General features: G+C 43.5%; 1 protein-coding gene across 1 annotated transcript in view; it reads right to left on the reverse strand.

Annotated features, from left to right (window-relative positions):
- Window positions 1–22,915, reverse strand: part of gpc3 (glypican 3) — a 443,954-nt gene that overhangs the window by 405,191 nt on the left and 15,848 nt on the right. The window contains exon 2 of the mRNA XM_064973352.1: window positions 8,132–8,293. Coding sequence (XP_064829424.1) covers window positions 8,132–8,293 — 162 coding nt within the window. The remainder of the gene's footprint in view (window positions 1–8,131; window positions 8,294–22,915) is intronic.

Genomic DNA, 22,915 nt, shown 5'->3' on the forward strand with positions numbered 1-22,915 from the left:
CTAGTTGTTGTCATTGGGTCTCCTAGCTCTCTTCATTGGATCTCCTAGCTCTCTTCATTGGGTATCCTAGCTCTTGTCATTGGGTATCCTAGCTCTTGTCATTGGGTATCCTAGCTCTCTTCATTGGGTCTCCTAGCTCTTGTCATTGGGTATCCTAGCTCTTGTCATTGGGTATCCTAGCTCTTGTCATTGGGTATCCTAGCTCTTGTCATTGGGTATCCTAGCTCTTGTCATTGGGTATCCTAGCTCTTGTCATTGGGTATACTAGCTCTCTTCATCGTGATAGTTGCAATAAGGGCCTCATCAGACATATTCTGTGGTGTAGCAGTGAAGCTGAACACCCCAGGTTGTCCGATGTGTTGATGTTTGAGTGTCCTTTCAAGCTAGCTCCCAACTCCCTATCATTTCCAGTGCTCCTTTTCCCCTGTGAGTTGTTTTCAAAGAGAGGTTTTCAGAGAGAGTTTTTCAGAGATGAGCATATAGCTTCACTACTTCGCAGTACCACGTACGGATAGCCCAGCTCACACCGCCTCATGCTTCCTGTGAGTCTGCTTCCCAAATGGCACACTATTCCCTATAGTGCACTACTTGTGGACAGGACCCATAGGGCTCTGCTCAAAAGTAGTGCACTACAAAGGGAATAGGGTGCCATTTGGGAGGCAAACACAGTCAGAGCAGTTTGTGTACCTCCCCACTGTGCCTGCTTTCCCTGGACCCAGCCAGTCGTTCCAGGGGTGCTGGCTGTCCCACTTTCCTTACAGGCAGAGGAATTGACATCACAGACTTTCTCTCCCTCCCTCCTTGTCCACATGTTTATTCTGCATGTAGCCAGATACTGCTATCCACTTATATCACCCAAGTCTCTGGGAGTCTGAGCAATCAAGGCTCCTCAACCCTTGTTCATGTACCCACTAACCAAGACTGCTCTCCAATTCTCTCATGTTTATTAACTGGAGGTTCTCTTTGGACTTCTAAGTGACTCCCCCTGGTGAACCCTGATGGTTCCTCTGGCTCTTTCAGGGTGCCAGTTTCTCACTGGTGTGCAGTGGAGTAATGGTGTGTGATGAAACTGTAGAGACAGTAATGTGGTTTGTGATCCCTGCCCTCCAGGGTCTGTGTAGTGGAGCCAGCTGAGAGAAGCTCATTTGTGAGTGTGTTGTTTTGCCCCCCCCCCATATGCTGGGATGTAGAGAATACTCCAATGCCTAGGTTCAATCAGTTCAGCATTAACACAAAATAACCGACAACTTCAAGGCATATAATTTATTTTGTTTGGGCAATGTCGGAGGTGTAACTGCGTTGAAGCTGTCAAATCGGTGAATGGTTACTCCTCTTGTGATCATTGTCACAAAACCACTCCCATCCCTACATCCCACCCATGTTAGAAGTTTAGAACAAGAAAGGCTATATAGAAATAATGACACTCAAATTAAAAATTGTTAGAATAAGTATTGATACCAACCTAGTAGCGGTGTAGATTACAACACATTCCAGGGTTTGAGCTTGTATAACACAGCTCCAAGGGATTTCTACCTATGGCAATGTCCTCTAGGTCAGTGGTTCCCAAACTTTTTATAGTCTCGTACCACTTCAAACATTCAACCTCCAGCTGCATAACCCTCTAGCACCAGGGTCAGTGTTTTACCATCATTGTAAGCCAGCCACACACACACTATACGATACATTTATTAAACATAAGAATGAGTGTGAGTTTTTGTCACAACCCGGCTCGTGCGAAGTGACAAAGAGCTCTTATAGGACCAGGGAACAAATAATAATAAAATAATAATCAATATTTAACCAACTTTCATATAAAACATTGTTTGTTCATCGGAAATTGTGAATAACTCACCACGGGTTAATGAGAAGGGTATGCTTCAGAGGATGCACATAACTCTGCAATGTTGGGTTGTATTGGAGAGAGTCTCAGTCTTAAATCATTTTCCACACACAGTCTGTGCCTGTATTTAGTTGTCATGCTAGTGAGGGCCGAGAATCCACTCTCACATACTGTAGGTACGTGGTTGCAAAGGGTATCAGTGTCTTAACAGCGCGATTTGCCATGGCAAGATACTCTAGTAAAATAAATAAAACAACTATGAACAATGAAAACAATTCTCTCATTTAGAAGGAAAGTTTACATTTCATCTTTTCACAAATAGTTTCATATTTAAACATTTAAATTGCACAACAATTCCATGTGAATCTGATAGAATGTGTAGACTTTCCAACTAGAATGTGTAGACTTTCCAAGATACAGTTTATGTCGTCCTATCGTCAGTAATAATGTCTCAGACGTCAACTGATCTGACATAATATTCTTTAAGTACCAATCCAACTGGTTGGTTCCGTTCCCAACCTTTTGATGTTACCAGACTCTCTCTATGTTAACAAAGGGCTTTCCAAGAGTCAAAGGGGGGAAAGGTATTCATGGGGCTCATAAACCTCACCAACAGGGCAATGTCATGACATCACCATATAAGACGCTTCTGGCCTCTTCTTATTAATGGTATATGTTGCTTTTATACATGTCTTACTACTCGAAAGTCATCTTAATTCTCGCTCAAAAAACTCCTCTGGCTTATTTTTCTAATTGTCATGTTTTGTTTCTAAATGTCTGCGCAATTGTGAAGGTTTCATTGAGTTGTGAGATAGTACTTTTGCACATATAACACACTGTGCCTGAGGAAAGGCACTACTCCCAATATAAGTGAACACCAAATCAATGTAATTCTCATCATATTTGCGCATCTTCGATGGTCCAACGTCCCTGTCTGTTTTTCGGTGCTTTCCCGTGTAAGGGGACAGTAGCTCTTCGGCTGCATCAGATTCACAACTGTCAGTGTCCATGTTAGCTGGGCTAACAACAAATGTAGAATTATTGAATTATTGTTATTGGATGTGCTCGTGGAAGCAGAACAACTTGTGTCATCGACAGGTGCAGGTGTAGTACTGCTGGTAATAGCAGTACTACCAGTAGAGCTGGTATGTGTCTCTATGGACGCGGACCTTACTTTTTAATAACCATTTATACATTTTTGAGCAAACGGAATGAGCAGCAGCTACATACGGACCGTTAGTGGAATTCCTGTGAGAGAGTAACGGTTAATGTGATTGGATGTTCATTATTTGACGAGGCTACCTGTATTTGACATTGTGTTGTTATTTCGCTGAATACTAGATGGTTTCATTTTATTTTTGGCAGTGAAAAGAGGCTACTCAGGTGAGAGAAAAAAAACTCACCCAAATGTATAGCCCCGTTGTAAAATATAAATGGACTGTTTGAAAATGTGAAGTTTTTTTATTTTTATTACAAAAATGTGAATCACCCTAACCCTAACCCCGACGGTATTGCGTAAATGTTATTGCAGGTTAAGACTGAACTGACTGAATCTAGGCCCAAGTCCCGTCTGTCACATCTCCAGTCGGATACTGTGTTGCTTCTTCACACAAATACTGTACCTACAGTAGGGTAGAATTACTCATTTCAAATGCATCAGTCACACCACATTTAATTGAACACACTTTAATAAACAAAATAATTTGTTCTGCTCTCTCGTCTCTTTTTGAAGACAAATTGTGTCCCCAACATTCCCTCCCTAATGGTTGGTTCAAAGTGAGGCTATTGCGCCTCCGCCATCTCCTCCTCCTCCTTCTCCTCCGCCTCCTCCTCCGCCTCCTCCGACCTTTACCCATCACTGAAACTGCTCTAAAGCACACATTACTGCAGTAACTGGAGATGTCAGTCACTTTGAAGGAAATGGCAAAAACCAAACTCCTCCACTGATTAGTTTTTTAGTGCGGCTGACCGAGTTGACAACTCTCCTTCTCTCTGAGGCACTTTTCACTCCATAAGGTAGGCTACTATAATAATAATCACCCAAGACACTTCACCAGTATTTAAAAAAATGAAAATATATAATCAACCTCAGGCTCTGCAAAGGCTTGCAGCAGCTGATGATAATAACAAGTTCATCAGAAATATCATATTTCATAATTGAGGAAATTAAATTCTCAGCATGCCTGCATCAGCTTTTCATTTTCAAAAGATTAGAGTTCAAGATTAGCATCGCTGTCCTACTAAGGCTGAAGGATTGTCAATTTTAAACAACTTGGACAACATCAGGCCTTTCAGTGAGAGAGGCAATCATTGAGAGTGAGAGGATGGTGGTAATGATGAATCAATATGAATTTGGCTGGTCCATCAAGTCAAAATATATGCTGCCATCTGACTATCATACTTTATCATTATGCAAATATTTTGCTGATCTCATTCCACAAAATCAAACTTCATCCTCAAACTTGTAGCCCAGCAGAGCATCATATAACAGCACAGGTTTTGGCTCTGAACCAGAAAATGAGGATACCACTGCTCATTCAAAGTAATAGCTATCCGACCCCCATAGCATGATGTCACAAAGAGATCTCACAAGAAATTTGTGAACATTGACAACACACCAAGGTGTAACCGAAGACGGTCTACATTCGTTGGAACACCTGCACTGTTAACAGACAGCCAATAGGTAAAAGTTTCATAGTTGTGTAGTTGAGTGGTAACTCCAAGCACAGAGCCCTGAAGGTTGTGAGTTCGATACCCCAGACCACCTTTCCAGTTAGCTATCTCTCCTCCTGCCATACTTCCCCATCTTGTTCTGTATTGTCTGAATAAATCCTTTTAAAAAAGGAGGAAGGAATTCTGCTCTCCAAAAAGAAAGGAATGGTGCAAAAGCAACACTGAACCTTGCTTGAGAGCACCAGCTGTTCCCAGACAACTAGGTGATCTTGCTCTCCGTAGCTGCGGGGCCAGACGGAATACCAGGATGCGTACTCAAAACATGCGCTGGAAAGTGTCTTCATTGACATTTTCAACCTATCCCTGTTATATCAACATGTTTTAAGCAGACCATAATAGTCCTTGTGCCCAAAAATGCGAAGGTAACCTGCCTAATTTCCTATCGCCCCGTAGCACTCACATCTATAGCCATTGACGACAGATCAGATCAGCATAGTCCCCTCTAAGCTCATTACCAAGCTCAGGACCTTGGGACTGAACACATCCATCTGCAACTTGATCCTGGACTTCCTGAAGGGCTGCCCCCAGGCGGTGAGGGTAGGCAACAACACATCCGCCACACTGACCATCAACATGGGGGCCCCTCAAAGGTCTATGCTTAGTCCCCTCTTGTACTCCCTGTTCACCCACGACTGTGTGGCCACGCACGACTCCAACACCACCATCAAGTTAGCTGACGAAACAACAGTTGTAAGACTGATCATCGATGACGATGATGCAGCCTACAGGGAGGAGGTCAGAGACCTGGCCAAGACAATAACATCTCCCACAACGTCAGCAAGGCAAAGGAGCTGATCGTGGACTACAGGAAATGGAGGGGCGAACACACCCCCATCGATGTCGACGGGGCTGTAGTGGAACGGGTTGAGAGCTTCAGGTTCCTTGGTGTCCACATCACTAAGGAAGTAAACATGTTCCACACACACCCACACAGTTGTGAAGAGGGCATGACAGTGCCTCTTTCCCCGCAGGAGAATGAGGGCCAGGCTCCCTGCCATCCAGCACCTCTATACCAGGCGTGTCAGAGGAAGACCCAAAAAATTGTCAAAGCAAAACAAGCCATAGACTGTTCTCTCTGCTACTGCACGGCAAGCGGTACCGATGCACCAACTACCTGCATTGACCCTTTTTTACACTAACTCTCTTGCACTGACTCTATGCACGTACACTGGACCCTATCCACACACTCACACATACTTACACTGACACCCCAACAAACACATACACACACGCACTACACATGCCTACACACATAACATGAGCACACACGCATAGTGACACCACACACACACACACATACTTTCATATTCAACACATACACTGCTGCTACTGTTTATTATCCATCTGTTGCCTAGTCACTTTACCCCTACATAGTTAACTCAATTACCTTGTACCCCTGCACATCAACTCGGTCCTGGTACTCCATGTATATAGCTATGTTATTTTTACTTGTTAATGGTATTTGTTATTCAATGTGTATTTATTCCTTGTGTCACTATTTAAATGATTATTATTATTTTTATCTTTAACTCTACATGTTGGAAAGTATGCATTTCACTGTTAGTCTACACCTGTTGTTTACCAAGCATTTCAATGTTAGTCTACACCTGTTGTTAACCAAGCATTTCACTGTTAGTCTACACCTGTTGTTTACCAAGCATTTCACTGTTAGTCTACACCTGTTGTTTACCAAGCATTTCACTGTTAGTCTACACCTGTTGTTTACCAAGCATTTCACTGTTAGTCTACACCTGTTGTTTACAAAGCATTTCACTGTTAGTCTACACCTGTTGTTTACCAAGCATTTCACTGTTAGTCTACACCTGCTGTTTACCAAGCATTTCACTGTTAGTCTACACCTGCTGTTTACCAAGCATTTCACTGTTAGTCTACACCTGTTGTTTACCAAGCATTTCACTGTTAGTCTACACCTGTTGTTTACCAAGCATTTCACTGTTAGTCTACACCTGCTGTTTACCAAGCATTTCACTGTCAGTCTACACCTGTTGTTTACGAAGCATGCGATAAAATAAAATGTTATTTGATTTGAAGTGACCTCAAACTTCTGAAATGTCAAACTGTTTTTGAGAGGTCATACTTATATCACAGAACACAGTTTACAGAGGGAAACAGACTAAACAAATAACTCTCTATATGGAGATTCCTGATGATACCTGTTTCTAATCAACAGGTATGAGGGAATAGAAGATCTATTCCTTGATACTCCCGATGCAGAAGCAGCTTGTCATTTGAACAGCCCCCGAAAAACCTGTGACAGAGTCATTACTTTCACCATTGTTCGGCAAAGTTGACTTCAAAAGGGCAAACCTCTGATGCAGTCTGAGTTAAGAGAGAGGCAGGTGATGGGGGGAGGAGGAGGGAGAAGAGAGGGGGAGAGAGAGAGAGAGAGAGAATACTACTCCAAGATGGGAGATGGAGAGGGGGAAGGCCTTTGATCTGAGTGCACAAAAGAACAAAAGAGACAGAGGAGCACAGAAGATTGCAAAGAAGGCATGTACTCAATTCCCAACAGAAAAGAGACAGAGTTGTGAAGAGAGAGAGAGAGAGAAAGAAAGAAAGAAATAGAGAAAGAAAGAAAGAAAGAAAGAAAGAAAGAAAGAAAGAAAGAAAGAAAGAAAGAAAGAAAGAAAGAGAGAGAGACAGAGAGGAGGGGAGAGGGAGATAGAAAGAAACAGAGAGGAGGGGAGAGAGAAAGAGAGACAGAGGGGTGGGGAAGAGAGGACAGGAGAGAGAAAGAGAGACAGAGAGGACCGGAGAGAGAAAGAGACAGAGAGGGGGGAGAGAGAAAGAGATCAAACAAAACAGGACAAGACCAGCATGTTCTAGTATTGATTCCACTCGGTGGGTTGTTTAGGGAGTTCTTTCAAGTCCTATCCTAAACCAATTAGCATCGAGTTTCTTCTAGGGAACTGGAGTCAACCACAGTGGCCGTCTCTAACATTGTTAGCATGTAGCTTACAACCAAGTCAGCCAAGCCCTTTGCTCCACATTAAACATCAACTTTTAATTGGCATGTCAAGATGATGGCGTGTCATGCTAGTTGCTACAAGAGTTGACCCATTGTAAAGTATAGTCCTGTGGGTCCACATTCTCTTGCATGTCAAAACTCTCACCACAGAACAGACTGCATGCTAAGAAGTAACAGTATCTCTCAGTAACTGAAAATGTATCTTAAAAAGTTAAACATGTACTGTAAATGCAATTCATTTTCAATAAGCAGCAGCAACAATTTTAAAGAAGGCCAAAACAAGATGGTGATAGCCTAGTTGAGACAGGAAACTACTGTTCTGATCCTCCTAAATTGTCGTCATGACTCCACCCAAGTTCAAATGAGATGTTGAGGCGGCAGGTAGCATAGCGGTTAAGAGTGTTGGGCCAGTAACTGAAAGGTTGCCGGTTTGAATCTCTGTGCTGACGAGGTGCATTTTTTGAATGTGCTCTTGAGCAAGGCACTTAATCCTAATTGCTCCTGTAAATGGCTCTGGAAAAGTGTGTATGATGGACAACAGTCAAGACACACATAAGAAACATTCTCACCTTGGAAGACAGCTGCGTTCTGGATGATGAGGAGTTTGAGCGGTGCGCTGACTATCTGCAGGCCTGACTCCATATTCTGCCTGGCAGTCATCTGGTAACGTTCCTCCATCCTCCTGGAACAGCAAGTCAGGCTCTTGGGCTGGCACACCTGCAGGTCTGCACCTGGACAAGAGGAGGCAGGAGAGACATGGTGTGTCCCAAATGGCACCCTATTATATTTACAGTGCACTATAGGCCCTGGTCAAAGGTTGTACACTATTAAGAGAATAGGGTGCCCAAACACGCTGATCTAAGGTCAGTTGAGTGTTTCCCACTACTAGTGAAAGTTACGATACGGTGAGGGTAAGCTGATCCTAGATCTGTACCTACAGTATGGGCAAGGTCTATGGGCAGTTTGTTTGCAAGAGATCACATTTGCGAATTGAGTCTAGCTACCATGTGAGCAGGCAGCAAACAGCTTGCATTTCCAACTGGAGTCCAGCCTCCTCTGAGGACTATGTGTTTTAGCGCACCTAAAACCTTACATTGAAACTCAAAAGTTCAATTCAAATGAACCCTTTAATTACAATTCATTTAATTCCATTTCCCCTGCTCTTTGCAAATAATTGCACCGGGGCTGTAGTTCCTGCTCACAGTGAGTAAAGAATGTGAAGATTTCCCAAACTATGAGATGAAATGAAACCCATCCTATCTCTCGACTTGCATTTAATAAATAATCTGACAAACATGAGAATGTGTGGAAAGACTGAGCTTTTGTTTTCCTTTTGAAACTTCTAAAGCTGAGTGCTGAAAGAGGAGGGTCAGACAAATCACTTTTACAGGAACATCCTGCCTGTGTGAAATACTCAAAGACATGACAAATGGTAGGTTGATACGCTAACAGCTTTCATCATGACCACTGCTTCTGAAGGTTGTTTAGAAATAGAAGTCATAATTGGATTTGCAGGGTTCTTTTGAAAGGTGGACATGTAAGTCATTGAAAGAGAAATTGAAGTGACAAGGATGTTTTCGTCGGACACTGTATACGTATGCCTGGGTCAAAGAAGAATTGCCCCAAAGAAATGATTTTAATGTGAAAAGGTAAATAAAGATTATGGTCTGACTTGTATCAAGGCTACCCTCAAACACAACCGTTGACCTTGTTGAATAGTTTACCTTTAACTATATCAAAGTTACAAAGAAATATAAAACAAAATATGTGTGGGGTGCTCTGATAAACACTGGGAATCAAGAACTCACCTCCCACTGGGCAAAAACTGGTTGATATGAACAAAACCTTCCATACATGTTTGGCCATGGTAGAGTGTTAGAAATTCACTTTTTGGACCTGAACACCGAAACATTCAGGAGATAGAGGTGCTCAAAGTTGACCCATTTTACACACCCCAATATTATATTAATCTTCAAAAGTAGTAGAGAGCCCACTCTGTCCAAAAATAAAATGAGCTGGTTACCATCAGTCGCGCAGCCTCCAACACATTGTAATGCACTACAGGTAGAGTATAGTAATGTGGAGCAGAAATGTGCAGACCTGACGAATAAGTAGGCATGACGCACATTCACATTCAGAATCACAATTAGTATCACAATCACATTCACAATCATAATTAGTATCACAATCACATTCGCATTCAGAATCATAATTAGTATCACATTCGCATTCACAATCACAATTAGTATCACAATTCGCATTCAGAATCACAATCACATTCACAATCACAATTAGTATCACATTCACAATCACATTCAGAATCACATTCAGTATCACAATCACATTCGCATTCACAATCACAATTAGTATCATAATCACATTCGCATTCAGAATCACATTCAGTATCACAATCACATTCACATTCAGAATCACAATTAGTATCACAATCACATTCGCATTCAGAATCACATTCAGTATCACAATCACATTCAGAATCACAATTAGTATCACAATCACATTCACAATCACAATTAGTATCACAATCACATTCGGAATCACAATCATTCACAATCATATTTATATTCACAACCACATTCACAACCACACCTCTCTCACTTCCATGAAAAAACGAATAGTAATCTGCAGAGGAGGGTGAGGGGTTGTTTAACAGATCTATCTGAGAGAACTACCCAACACTGGCTGATTGACTGCACAATAAACAAACATCAGGAACTGTGGATGAGGCAGGGTTGGTAGAACTGTGGTTGAGGCAGGGTTGGTAGAACTGTGGTTGAGGCAGGGTTGGTAGAACTGTGGTTGAGGCAGGGTTGGTAGAACTGTGGTTGAGGCAGGGTTGGTAGAACTGTGGTTGAGGCAGGGTTGGTAGAACTGTGGTTGAGGCAAGGTTGGTAGAACTGTGGTTGAGGCAGGGTTGGTATTACTGTGGTTGAGGCAGGGTTGGTAAAACTGTGGTTGAGGCAGGGTTGGTAGAACTGTGGTTGAGGCAGGGTTGGTAAAACTGTGGTTGAGGCAGGGTTGGTAAAACTGTGGTTGAGGCAGGGTTGGTAAAACTGTGGTTGAGGCAAGGTTGGTAGAACTGTGGTTGAGGCAGGGTTGGTAGAACTGTGGTTGAGGAAGGGTTGGTAGAACTGTGGTTGAGGAAGGGTTGGTAAAACTGTGGTTGAGGCAGGGTTGGTAGAACTGTGGTTGAGGCAGGGTTGGTAGAACTGTGGTTGAGGCAAGGTTGGTAGAACTGTGGTTGAGGCAGGGTTGGTAAAACTGTGGTTGAGGCAGGGTTGGTAGAACTGCGGTTGAGGCAGGGTTGGTAGAACTGTGGTTGAGGCAAGGTTGGTAGAACTGTGGTTGAGGCAAGGTTGGTAGAACTGTGGTTGAGGCAGGGTTGGTAGAACTGTGGTTGAGGCAGGGTTGGTAGAACTGTGGTTGAGGCAGGGTTGGTAAAACTGTGGTTGAGGCAGGGTTGGTAGAACTGTGGTTGAGGCAGGGTTGGTAAAACTGTGGTTGAGGCAGGGTTGGTAAAACTGTGGTTGAGGCAGGGTTGGTAAACTGTGGTTGAGGCAAGGTTGGTAGAACTGTGGTTGAGGAAGGGTTGAGTAGAACTGTGGTTGAGGCAGGGTTGGTTGAGAAGGGTTGGTAAAACTGTGGTTGAGGCAGGGTTGGTAGAACTGTGGTTGAGGCAGGGTTGGTAAAACTGTGGTTGAGGCAGGGTTGGTAGAACTGTGGTTGAGGCAGGGTTGGTAAAACTGTGGTTGAGGCAGGGTTGGTAAAACTGTGGTTGAGGCAGGGTTGGTAAAACTGTGGTTGAGGCAAGGTTGGTAGAACTGTGGTTGAGGCAGGGTTGGTAGAACTGTAGTTGAGGAAAGATTGGTAGAACTGTGGTTGAGGAAGGGTTGGTAAAACTGTGGTTGAGGCAGGGTTGGTAGAACTGTGGTTGAGGCAGGGTTGGTAGAACTGTGGTTGAGGCAGGGTTGGTAGAACTGTGGTTGAGGCAGGGTTGGTAGAACTGTGGTTGAGGCAAGGTTGGTAGAACTGTGGTTGAGGCAGGGTTGGTAGAACTGTGAGGGTTGGTAGAACTGTGGTTGGTAGAACTGTGGTTGAGGCAAGGTTGGTAGAACTGTGGTTGAGGCAGGGTTGGTAGAACTGTGGTTGAGGCAGGGTTGGTTGAACTGTGGTTGAGGCAGGGTTGGTAGAACTGTGGTTGAGGCAGGGTTGGTAAAACTGTGGTTGAGGCAGGGTTGGTAGAACTGCGGTTGAGGCAGGGTGTACTAGCAGACAGGTTTTTTACTCTGAGAAATTACACAAAATCAATGCAGAACATGATGTAAGGTAAAGGGGTGGATACCACAATCCATAGGCAAAGGTCATTGTTGCACGGTATGACAGAAATGCTTCTTTCTCCTCGATCTGTTTCAACAATAGATCTTCAGAGCTCAAATCGATATTGGATGGAGCCCAGGCAGTAATGAAAAGACAAAACACATTAAGGTAACATGGAAGAGAGCTGGAATGGCCAGTAAAGCAGAGGAGACAGGCACTTTATAATAAATCATTTTACTGAAAAAAAGACACCAATAATCTTTATTGCAAACATACATACTGTAGCTAGCTAACTCACAGGTGGATCCAGGGCCACATCAGACTGAAAGATATAATGACTCTCCTCCCATATATCGGTCAACAAGCACCTTCAGTATGCACACTGACTGGCCTAATATCTTAAATCAATAGCTTCAAAGGAGTCCTGACAGATAAAATCAAGTTAATTTCAGACTGCAGGGACAAAATGATTAAACTGTCAATACCACCCTGGGAGAGGTAAGCTCGTGTGGAGGGGGAAGAGAGACTAGAGGATTTAGCAATTATCTTCAGCAAAACAGACAGTTTCATCTGCCTTTTTGCAGATGATAAATGTATTTCATTACAGAAGTTGAGAGCAGTGGGGAATAAGTCAAGGTAGTCTGCAGGGAAAATTAAAACCTAAAAATGACACATTCTAAATAAAGCCTTTCTGACAAGACAGACCGCTTGGGACCAACATCCACCTCTTCTCCTTTACTATAGTCCTCCTCGTCATCACACACTGTTCTGCTCTGAGCATGTTTCACTCAATTTTTTACACTGCTGCCAAAAGCTCCACCTTTCTTAAGGCCATACAGACAGACAGTTTTCAGGCCACACAGACAGACCGTTTTCAGGCCATACAGACAGACTGTTTTCAGGCCACACACACAGACCGTTTTCAGGCCATACAGACTGTTTTCAGGCCATACAGACATATCTTTTTTAAGGCCATACAGACAGACAGTTTTCAAGCCATACAGACAGACCTTTTTTCAGGCCATACAGACAGACCGTTTTCAGGCCATACAGACAGACCGTTTTCAGGCCATACAGACAGACCGTTTTCAGGCCATACAGACAGACCGTTTTCAGGCCATACAGACAGACTGTTCTCAGGCCATACAGACAGACTGTTTTCAGGCCATACAGACAGACTGTTTTCAGGCCATACAGACAGACTGTTTTCATGCAAGCAGAAAGCCCTCCTATTATCATGTTTTGCTTTGTGTATAGTCACTTCATTAAGGACAAATATGTAATATATGACATTTTACATGATAATGCCCTCCAACTTCCAGTTCAATGCAAGATGACACCCTCATCAAATTTACTCCTCTCAATCAATATTCTGCAGTTGTAGTTCAAATATTCTACAAGTTAACAACATTATTTAATCTGTTCTAGTTCCTCAATGTGTTTCCACAATGCATACAGTATTAATTCAGTGATTGCCCTCCCGTCCCATTATCCTCCAGTGCCATTGTCTCCTCCCGTCCCATTGACTTCTCCCTACAGGTCCCCTGGCCTGTGACTGTTCTCCCACCCCATTGTCTTTTCCCTACAGGTCCCCTGGCCTCTGACTGTCCTCCCGTCCCATTGACTTCTCCCTACAGGTCCCCTGGCCTCTGACTGTCCTCCCACCCCATTGTCTTTTCCCTGCAGGTCCCCTGGCCTGTGACTGTTCTCCCGTCCCATTGTCTCCTCCCTGCAGGTCCCCTGTGTGTCTGAGGCTGAGAGTGAAGCTGAACAAGACAGCTCCTGTAGGGCCACAGTGAGGGCTGTGTACACAGCACAGTCGTACACTTCATCTTTAACAAGCTCCCAGAGCCAGGCTTCATACAGGTCGGGGGACTGGGACCATGCAGAACACAACCACCATGTTCCTCTGTTTCTCTGCTGCTTCGCTAATTAGAAAGCTATCAGTATGCAAGTTTAATGGAGACCAAGGAGGGAGAGGAGGGGGGAGGGAAAGAGAGACAGAGAGAGACAGAAAGAGAGAGAGAGAGAGAGAGAGAGAGCGAGAGTGAGAGCGAGAGAGAGCGAGAGCGAGAGAAAGCGAAAGAGAAAGCGAGAGAGAAAGCGAGAGAGAGAGCGAGAGACAGAGAAAGCGAGACAGAGAAAGACAAAGAGAGCGAGAGACAGAGAATGCGAGACAGAGAAAGACAAAGAGAGCGAGAGACAGAGAAAGCGAGACAGAGAAAGACAAAGAGAGCGAGACAGAGAAAGCATGAGAGAGACAGAGATAGACAGAGAGAGAAAGAGGCCTGTGTTGTTAAGATATAGTATATGTTCAAAATATAAATGCAACAATTTCAAAGATTTTACTGAGTTACTGTTCATATAAGGAAATCAGTCAATTTAAATAAATGAATTAGGCCCTAATCTATGGATTTCACATGACTGGGAATACAGATATGCATCTGTTGGTCACAGATACCTTTTTGTAAAGTTAGGGGCCTGGATTAGAAAACCAGTCAGTATCTGCTGTGACCATTTGCCTCATGCAACGTGACACATCTCCTTCGCATAGAGTTGATCAGGCTGTTGATTGTGGCCTGTGGAATGTTGTCCCACACCTCTTCAATGGCTATGCGAAGTTGCTGAATATTGGCGGAAACTGGAACACGCTGTCGTACATGTCAGTCCATGGAAGAACTGGGAAATTAATAGCTTTCAGGAATTGTGTACAAATCCTTGCCACATGGGGCCGTGCATTATCAAGCTGAAACATGAGGTGATGGCGGCGGATGAATGGCACGACAATGTGCCTCAGGATCTCGTTGTGGTATCTCTGTGCTTTCAAATTGCAATCAATAAAATGCAGTTTTGTTCATTGTTTGAAGCTTATGACTGCTCATACCATAACCCCACCGCCACCATAGGCGGTTAAATAAAGTGGCCTAGTTAAATAAAAGTTCAATGTAAAAAAAAAAAAAAATGGGGCACTCTGTTCACAACGCTGACATTGCCCACACACCTCCATCTGCCCGGTACAGTTGAAACCGGGATTAATCCGTGAAGAGCACACTTCCCCAGCATACCAGTGGCCATTAAAGGTGAGCATTTGCCCACTGAAGTGGGTTAGAACGTTGAACTGCAGTCAGGTCAAGGCCCTGGTGAGGACAACGAGCAGATGAGCTTCCCTGGGGCGCTTTCGGACAGTTTGTGCAGAAATGATTCTGTTGTGCAAATCCACAGTTCTATCAGCTGACTGGGTGGCTGGTCTCAGACGATCCTGCAGGTGAAGAAGCCGGATGTGGAGGTCCTGGGCTGATGTGTTTTTAAAATTAATTTCTGTTATTTTTTTCTCTCCCCAATTTCATGATATCCAATTGGTAGTTACAGACTTGTCCCATTGCTGCACTCCAGTACGAACTTGGGGGAGGCGAAAGTCGAGAGACAAGAATCCTCCGAAACAAGATCCTGCCAAGCCACACTGCTTCTTGACACACTGCTTGCTTAACCCGGAAGCCAGCCTCACCAACGTGTTGGAGGAAACACACTACAACTGGCGACCGTGTCAGTGTGCATGAGCCCGGGTCTGTAGTGACACCTCAAGCACTGCGATGCAGTGCCTTAGACCGCTGCACCACTCGGGAGGGCTGACATGATTACACATGGTCTGCGGTTGTGAGGCCTATTGGACATACTACCAAATTCTATAAAACGATGTTGGAGGCGGCTTATGGTAGAGAAATTACAATTATCTGGCAACAGCTCTGGTGGATATTCCTGCAGTCATGTGTTATATTCCGGGGGCATGCCAATTGCACGCCAATGATAATGCTGTTCAATCATCTTCTTGATATGTCACACCTGTCAGGTGGATCAATAATCTTGGCAAAGGAGAAATGCTCACTGACAGCAATGTAAACAGAAATATGCTTTTTGTACTTATGGAACATTTCTGGGATCTTTCATTTCAACTCATGAAACATGGGACCAACACTTTACATGTTGCGTTTATATTTCTGTTCAGTGTATATCAACTAGTCGTGTTGAGACTGAGAGGAAGCTGTGGGAATCCCATCAGCTGTCTCCAGGGCACAACCAGCCACTAACACTAGGCAGGAACATTATGCATAAATAAAATAAAACTAAGACAATTTGCAACCCAAACCAAGGAATTTACATTTACATTTTAGTAATTTAGCAGACGCTCTTATTTTCAGAGACTTACAGTTAGCGCAATGATCTTAAGATATCTCGGTGGGACAACCACATATCAGTAAAACAGGTATACTTGTGAATTATCTGTCTATAAAACATTCAGGTGCTTCCAGGTGCTTTTTGGTAAACTTGAGTTAACTTTCTGGATGACATAGGTCCCATTATGCCTGGTGAAAACCAAACCACACATGTGATGGTTAGGGGATGCTTTCCTGCCTCAGGACCTGGAAACCATGAATTCTGCTCTGTATCAGAGAAGTCTACAGGAGAATGTCAGGCCATCCATCTGTGAGCTGAAGCTGAAGTGCAGCTGAGTCATGCAGAAAGACAATTATCCAAAACACACAATCAAGTCTACATGAAAATGGCTAAAAAGTAACACATTTTAAGTTCTGGAACTGCCTAGTCAAAGTTCAGACAATTGAGACGTGGCAGGTCTATGACTTTTTTGGACAACGCCTGGTGATGTACTGGGCCCTACGCACTAACCTCTGTATCGCCTTGGGGTCGGATGCCAAGCAGTTGCCATACCAAGCGGTGATGCAGACAGTCAAGATGCTCTCAATGGTGCAGTTTTATAACTTTTTGAGGATCTGAGGGCCCATGCCAAATCTTTTCATCCTCCTGGGTGGGAGTTAATGTGTGTGGACCATGTTAATTCATTAGTGATGTGGACACAGAGGAACTTGAAGCACTCAACCCGCTCCAATGCAGTCCTGTGAATTTGGATGGAGGCGTGCTCGGCCCTCCTCAGAGAAACTATGGTGGGGAAAGTGCACAAAGCAGATCTACAGTTGAATTCGGAAGTCTACATACACTTAGGTTATAGTCATTAAAACTCATTTTTCAACCACTCCACAAATCTATTGTTAATAAACTACAGTTTTGACAAGTCGGTTAGGACATCTACTTTGTGCATGACACAAGTAATTTTTCCATCACAAAGCCCTGACCTCAATCCTATAGAAGATTTGTGGGCAGAACTGAAAAAGCATGTGCGAGCAAGGAGGCCTACAAATCTGACTCAGTTACACCAGCTCTGCCAGGAGGAACGGGCCAATGCTACCAAATACTAATTGAGTGTATGTAAACTTCTGACCCACTGGGAATGTAATGAAAGAAATAAAAGCTGAAATAAATCATTCTCTCTGCTATTATTCTGACATTTCACATTCTTAAAATAAAGTGTTGATCCTAACCGACCTAAGTCAGGAAATGTCTTGTGAAAAACAGAGTTTAAATGCTAAGGTGTATGTCAATTTCCGACTTAAACTCTATAAGAAAGGCCAGCAGAGGCTCAACTTTTTAAGGGGGGGCTGAACTCCTCCTCATTAAGAAATGCCACTGAAGCCATGAATACCGAGTTATCCCTCACAGCCACCGTACAGTATTGTCTATGACTGGCTAAGGGAATGACAGTTGTGTATTGCTAATGTTAGGTCACTAATGTGAGGATGTTTGAGTTGGAAAAGACCTAAGCGGTTTATTAAGAACAGGTCTCGTTCTTTCAGCATAACATTGGCAACGATGTATTGTATGTCTCATGTAAATCAAACAAGTTGAGGCGCTGCGTGCTAATGACTCCATTGGGTAGTTCTGCTGTCTGTAAAGAAATTGGCGGGGCTGTAGGTTGATTCTGTCGCTATGATTGGATAGCATGCACCTGTTTTTCCTGCTCACCCTTATCATATGTTCCTATCATTTAGATGGGTGGTGCCAGCTGTCCAAGCCAACCCTCAAATATCCTTGTAAATCGGCAATGTCATGGATTCCTTAAATGTGCGACATTCACATTTTGTAAAATACTGACTTTATGACTAAAGTTATCCTACTTACACTTTTTATTACATTTCGGGACTAGAATTTATGTTTATGACTACTACCGATGCCAAATAGGCAGTTTTCAACCAGAAATTGTTTGTTTTTTGGTTCAGTTGATCTTTAAGAAAACTAGGCTCTTTTCATTTTGATAGTGTGCCTCTGGTGATGCGTTGGGCTGATGGCACCACCCTCTGGAGAGCCCTGTGCGGTTGTGGACGGTGCAGTTGCTGTATCAGGAGGCATGCTCCCTCTGATGTCTCCTGAAGTTCACTATCAACTCCTTCATTTTGTTGACGTTGACTTGGAGACGTGCGTGGCCACGCAGTCATGGGTGGACATGGAGTACAGGAGGGGGCTGAGCACGCACCCTTGTGGAGCCTCCGTGTTGAGGATCACGGAGGCTGCAATTCAGGCCCCGGTGCAATTCAGGCCCCGGGCCTTGAGCTTAGTGATGGGCTTGGAAAGCTCTATGGTGTTGAAGGCTGAGCTGTAGTCCATGAACAGCATTCTTACATACAGTGCATTCGAAAGTATTAATACCTCTTGACTTATTCCACATTTTGTTGTTACAGCCTGAATTCAAAATTGATTAAATAGATTTCTTCCCACCCATCTACACACAACACCCAATAATGACAAAGTGAAAACATATTTGCAAATGTATTGAAAATTAAATACAGAAGTATCTTACAAATATCTTACAAACGTATTCACACCCCTGAGTCAATACATTGTAGAAGCATCTTTGGCAGTGATTACAGCTGTGAGTCTTTCTGGGTACGTCTCTAAGAACTTTCCACACCTGGATTGTACAATATTTGCACATCATTCTTTAAACATTCTTTAAGCTCTGTCAAGTTGGTTGTTGATCATTGTTAGACAGCCATTTTCAAGTCTTACCATAGAGTTTTCAAGACAATTTAAGTCAAAACTGTAACTATTCCACTCAGGAACATTCAATGTTGTCTTGGTATGAAACTCCAGTGTTGTGTTTTAGGTTATTGTCCTGATGAAAGATGAATTGGTCTCCCAGTGTCTGTTGAAAAGCAGACTGAATCAGGTTTTCCTCTAGGATTTTGCCTTTGCTTAGCTCTATTCTGTTTCTTTTTATCCTAAAAAAACTCCCTAGTCCTTGCCGATGACAAGCATACCCATAACATGATGTAGCCACCACTATGCTTGAAAATATTTAAGGTGGTACTCAGTGATGTGTTGGATTTTCCCCAAACATAATGCTTTGTATTCAGGACCAGAAGTTAATTTCTTTGCCACGTTTTTTTGCATTTTATTTTGAGGCATATTGCAAACAGGATGCATGTTTTCTTTTCACTCTATCATTTAGGTTAGTATTGTGGAGTATCTACAATGTTGTTGATCCATCCACAGTTTTCTCCTAGAACAGCCATTAAACTCTGTAACTGTTTTAAAGTCTCTATTGGCCTAATGGTGAAATACCTGAGCAATTTCCTTCCTCTCCGGCAACTGAGTTCGGAAGGATACCTGTCCCTTTGTAGTGACTGGGTGTATTGATACACCATCCAAAGTGTAATTAATAACTTCACCATGCTCAAAGGGATATTCACTGTCTGCTTTTTTATATTATACCCATCCACCAATAGGTGCCCTTCTTTGCGAGGCATTAGAAAACCTCCCTGGTCTTTGTGGTATAATCTGTGTTTGAAATTCAGTGCTTGACTGAGGGACCTTAAAGATAATTGTATGAGTGGGATACAGAGATGAGGTAGTCATTCAAAAATGATGTTGGACAGAGTCCATTCAAATTATTATATGACTATATGACAAATGTTTACTCCTGAACTTATTTCAGCTTGCTATAACAAAGGGGTTGAATACTTATTGACTCTAGAAATAATAGCTTTTCAATTTTAATGAATTTGATTCATGATTAGCACTATTATTCCACAGAGAGTGAGCCCATGCAACTTATTGTGTGACTCCTGAATTGATTTAGGCTTGTCATAACAAAGGGGTTGAATACTTATTGACTCAAGACATTTCAGCGTTTTCATTTTTAAATAATTTGTAAAAGTTTCAAAAAACATAATTCCACTTTGACATTATGGGGTATTGTGTGTAGGACAGTGGCACATAATCTCAATTGAATACATTTTTAATTCTGGCTGTAACAACAAAGTGTGGAAAAAGTCTAGCGGAGTGAATACTTTCTGTAGGCACTGTATGTATTCTTCTTGGGATAATGGGAAAGGGCAATATGTGCAGTGTGATGTCGATTGCGTCTCCATGGTTCCGTTGGGGCGGTATGCAAATTGTAGTGGGTCTAGGGTGTCGGGTAAAGTGGAGGTGATATAAACTAGCCTTAACTAGCCTCTCAAAGCACTTCATGAAGTGACAGCTACGGTCAGATAGTAATTTAGTTCAGTTACCTTTGCTTTTTTGGGTACAGGAATAATGGTGGACATCTTGAAGCAAGTGGGGACAACAGACTGGGATAGGGAGAGATGGAATATGTCCACCAACACTCCAGCCAGCTTTGACAGAACAGTCTGTAATGTATATAATATACATTTGCATCCGTTCTTATAGTATTTATTGTCTGTATTCGTCTTGTCTTTGTATGCTTGATAAGTTGAATTGTACACAGAAGCACAAACTCCATTACCCCATGGGAGTTAATAAAGGCAGAGGTGGGGTTAATTATACAGAGGTGCCCTTCGTACCATGTTAGTATTAAGCTTTCACAACCAGCCTTCATTTAGGCTTTCTGACTCAAGCCCTCCCCCCCCACTTGCCCCCCCAACCAGGCTTTCAAGGAGAAGAGAGCTCTGTAGTTTCTCTGCTTCTGTTCAGTTCTGTTGCGTATCTGCCGTGATTTTAAATAAATGTGTGTGGGGAAAAAAATGTCTCTCTTTTTGTTCTTAGGTCCCCTGGCACCACATGCAGCGGTATTAGAATTCAGCTCCCTCTTCCCACTGCGGACGGACAGACATTTCTGCATCCTCCTCCAGATACACCTCCATGCTGCGTCCCAAATGGCAAATATAGTACACTACTTTTCACCAGGGCCCATCTAGGCTCTGGCCCACAGGGCTCTGGTCAAAAGTAGTGCACTATATAGGGAATAGGGTGTGATTTGTAATGCAGCCCCAGACATACTTCTGAGGCCCATCCCTCCCCTCCCTTGCCCACACACACGCTCAGCCCCAAATTAGATTACCACTTCCCATTCTCAGCACTCAGGTCCTCCATCAAATGTATCAATAAAGCTATCCTACAGTGCTCTTCATATAATACATGACCTCTTAGCTGGAGCAGGCTTACTGGCTTAATGCAAATAGTCTTGGTAGCCATTTGATTTGATGTTAAGGAGTCTTATGGCTTGGGGGTAGAAGCTGTTTAGAAGCCTCTTGGACCTAGACTAGGTGCTCCGGTACTGCTTGCCATGCTGTAGCAGAGAACAGTCTATGACTAGGGTGCCTGGAGTCTTTGACAATTTTTAGGGCCTTCCTCTGACACCAAGTGGTGTAGAGATACCGGATGGCAGGAATCTTGGCCCCAGTGATGTACTGGGCCGTTCGCACTACCCTCTGTAGTGCCTTGCAGTCGGAGGCCAGGCAGTTACCATAGCAGGCAGGGATGCAACCAGTATGGATGCTCTCGATGGTGCAGCTATAAAACCTTTTGAGGATCTGAGGACCCATGCCAAATCTTTTCAGTCTCCTGAGGGGAAATAGGTTTTGTCGTGCCCTTTTCACCACTGTCTTGGTGTTCTTGGACCATGTTAGTTTGTTGGTGATGTGGACACCAAGGAACTTGAAGCTCTCAACCTGCTCCACTGCAGCCCCATCGATGAGAATGGGGGAATGCTCTGTCCTCTTTTTCGTGTAGTCCACAATCATCTCCATTGTCTTGATCATGTTAAGGGAGAGGTTGTTGTCCTGGCACCACATGGCCAGGTCTCTGACCTCCTCTCTGTAGGCTGTCTCGTTGTTGTTGGTGATCAGGCCTACCACTGTTGTGTCATCTGCAAACTTAATGATGGTGTTGTCATGAGTGAACAGGTCAGTACAGGAGGGGACTGAGCACGCACCCTTGAGGGGCCTCTGTGTTGAGGATCAGCGTGGCACATGTGTTGTTACCAACCCTTACCACCTGGGGGCTGCCCGTCAGGAAGTCCATGATCCAGTTGCAGAGGGAGGTGTTTAGTCCCAGGGTCTTTAGCTTATTGATGAGCTTTGAGGGCACTATGGTGTTGAACGCCGAGCTGTAGTCAATGAATAGCATTGGACATGTATTTAACCCCTGGATCATGGTCTGGTGTCATGTATTTAACCCTGGATCATGGTCTGGCGTCATGTATTTAACCCCTGGATCATGGTCTGGTGTCATGTACTGTATTTAACCCCTGGATCATGGTCTGGTGTCATGTATTTAACCTCTGGATCATGGTCTGGTGTCATGTATTTAACCTCTGGATCATGGTCTGGTGTCATGTATTTAACCCCTGGATCATGGTCTGGTGTCATGTATTTAACCACTGGATCATGGTCTGGCGTCATGTATTTAACCTCTGGATCATGGTCTGGCGTCATGTATTTAACCTCTGGATCATGGTCTGGTGTAATGTATTTAACCCTTGGATCATGGTCTGGCGTCATGTATTTAACCCATGGATCATGGTCTGGTGTCATGTATTTAACCTCTGGATCATGGTCTGGTGTCATGTATTTAACCTCTGGATCATGGTCTGGTGTCATGTATTTAACCCCTGGATCATGGTCTGGTGTCATGTATTTAACCACTGGATCATGGTCTGGCGTCATGTATTTAACCTCTGGATCATGGTCTGGCGTCATGTATTTAACCTCTGGATCATGGTCTGGTGTCATGTACTGTATTTAACCCCTGGTTCATGGTCTGGTGTTATGTATTTAACCCCTGTATCATGGTCTGGTGTCATGTATTTAACCCCTGGATCATGGTCTGGTGTCAAGTATTTAACCCGTGGATCATGGTCTGGTGTC

The sequence above is a fragment of the Oncorhynchus masou genome, chromosome 9, assembly GCF_036934945.1.
Source record: "Oncorhynchus masou masou isolate Uvic2021 chromosome 9, UVic_Omas_1.1, whole genome shotgun sequence".
Taxonomy (NCBI): Eukaryota; Metazoa; Chordata; class Actinopteri; order Salmoniformes; family Salmonidae; genus Oncorhynchus; species Oncorhynchus masou.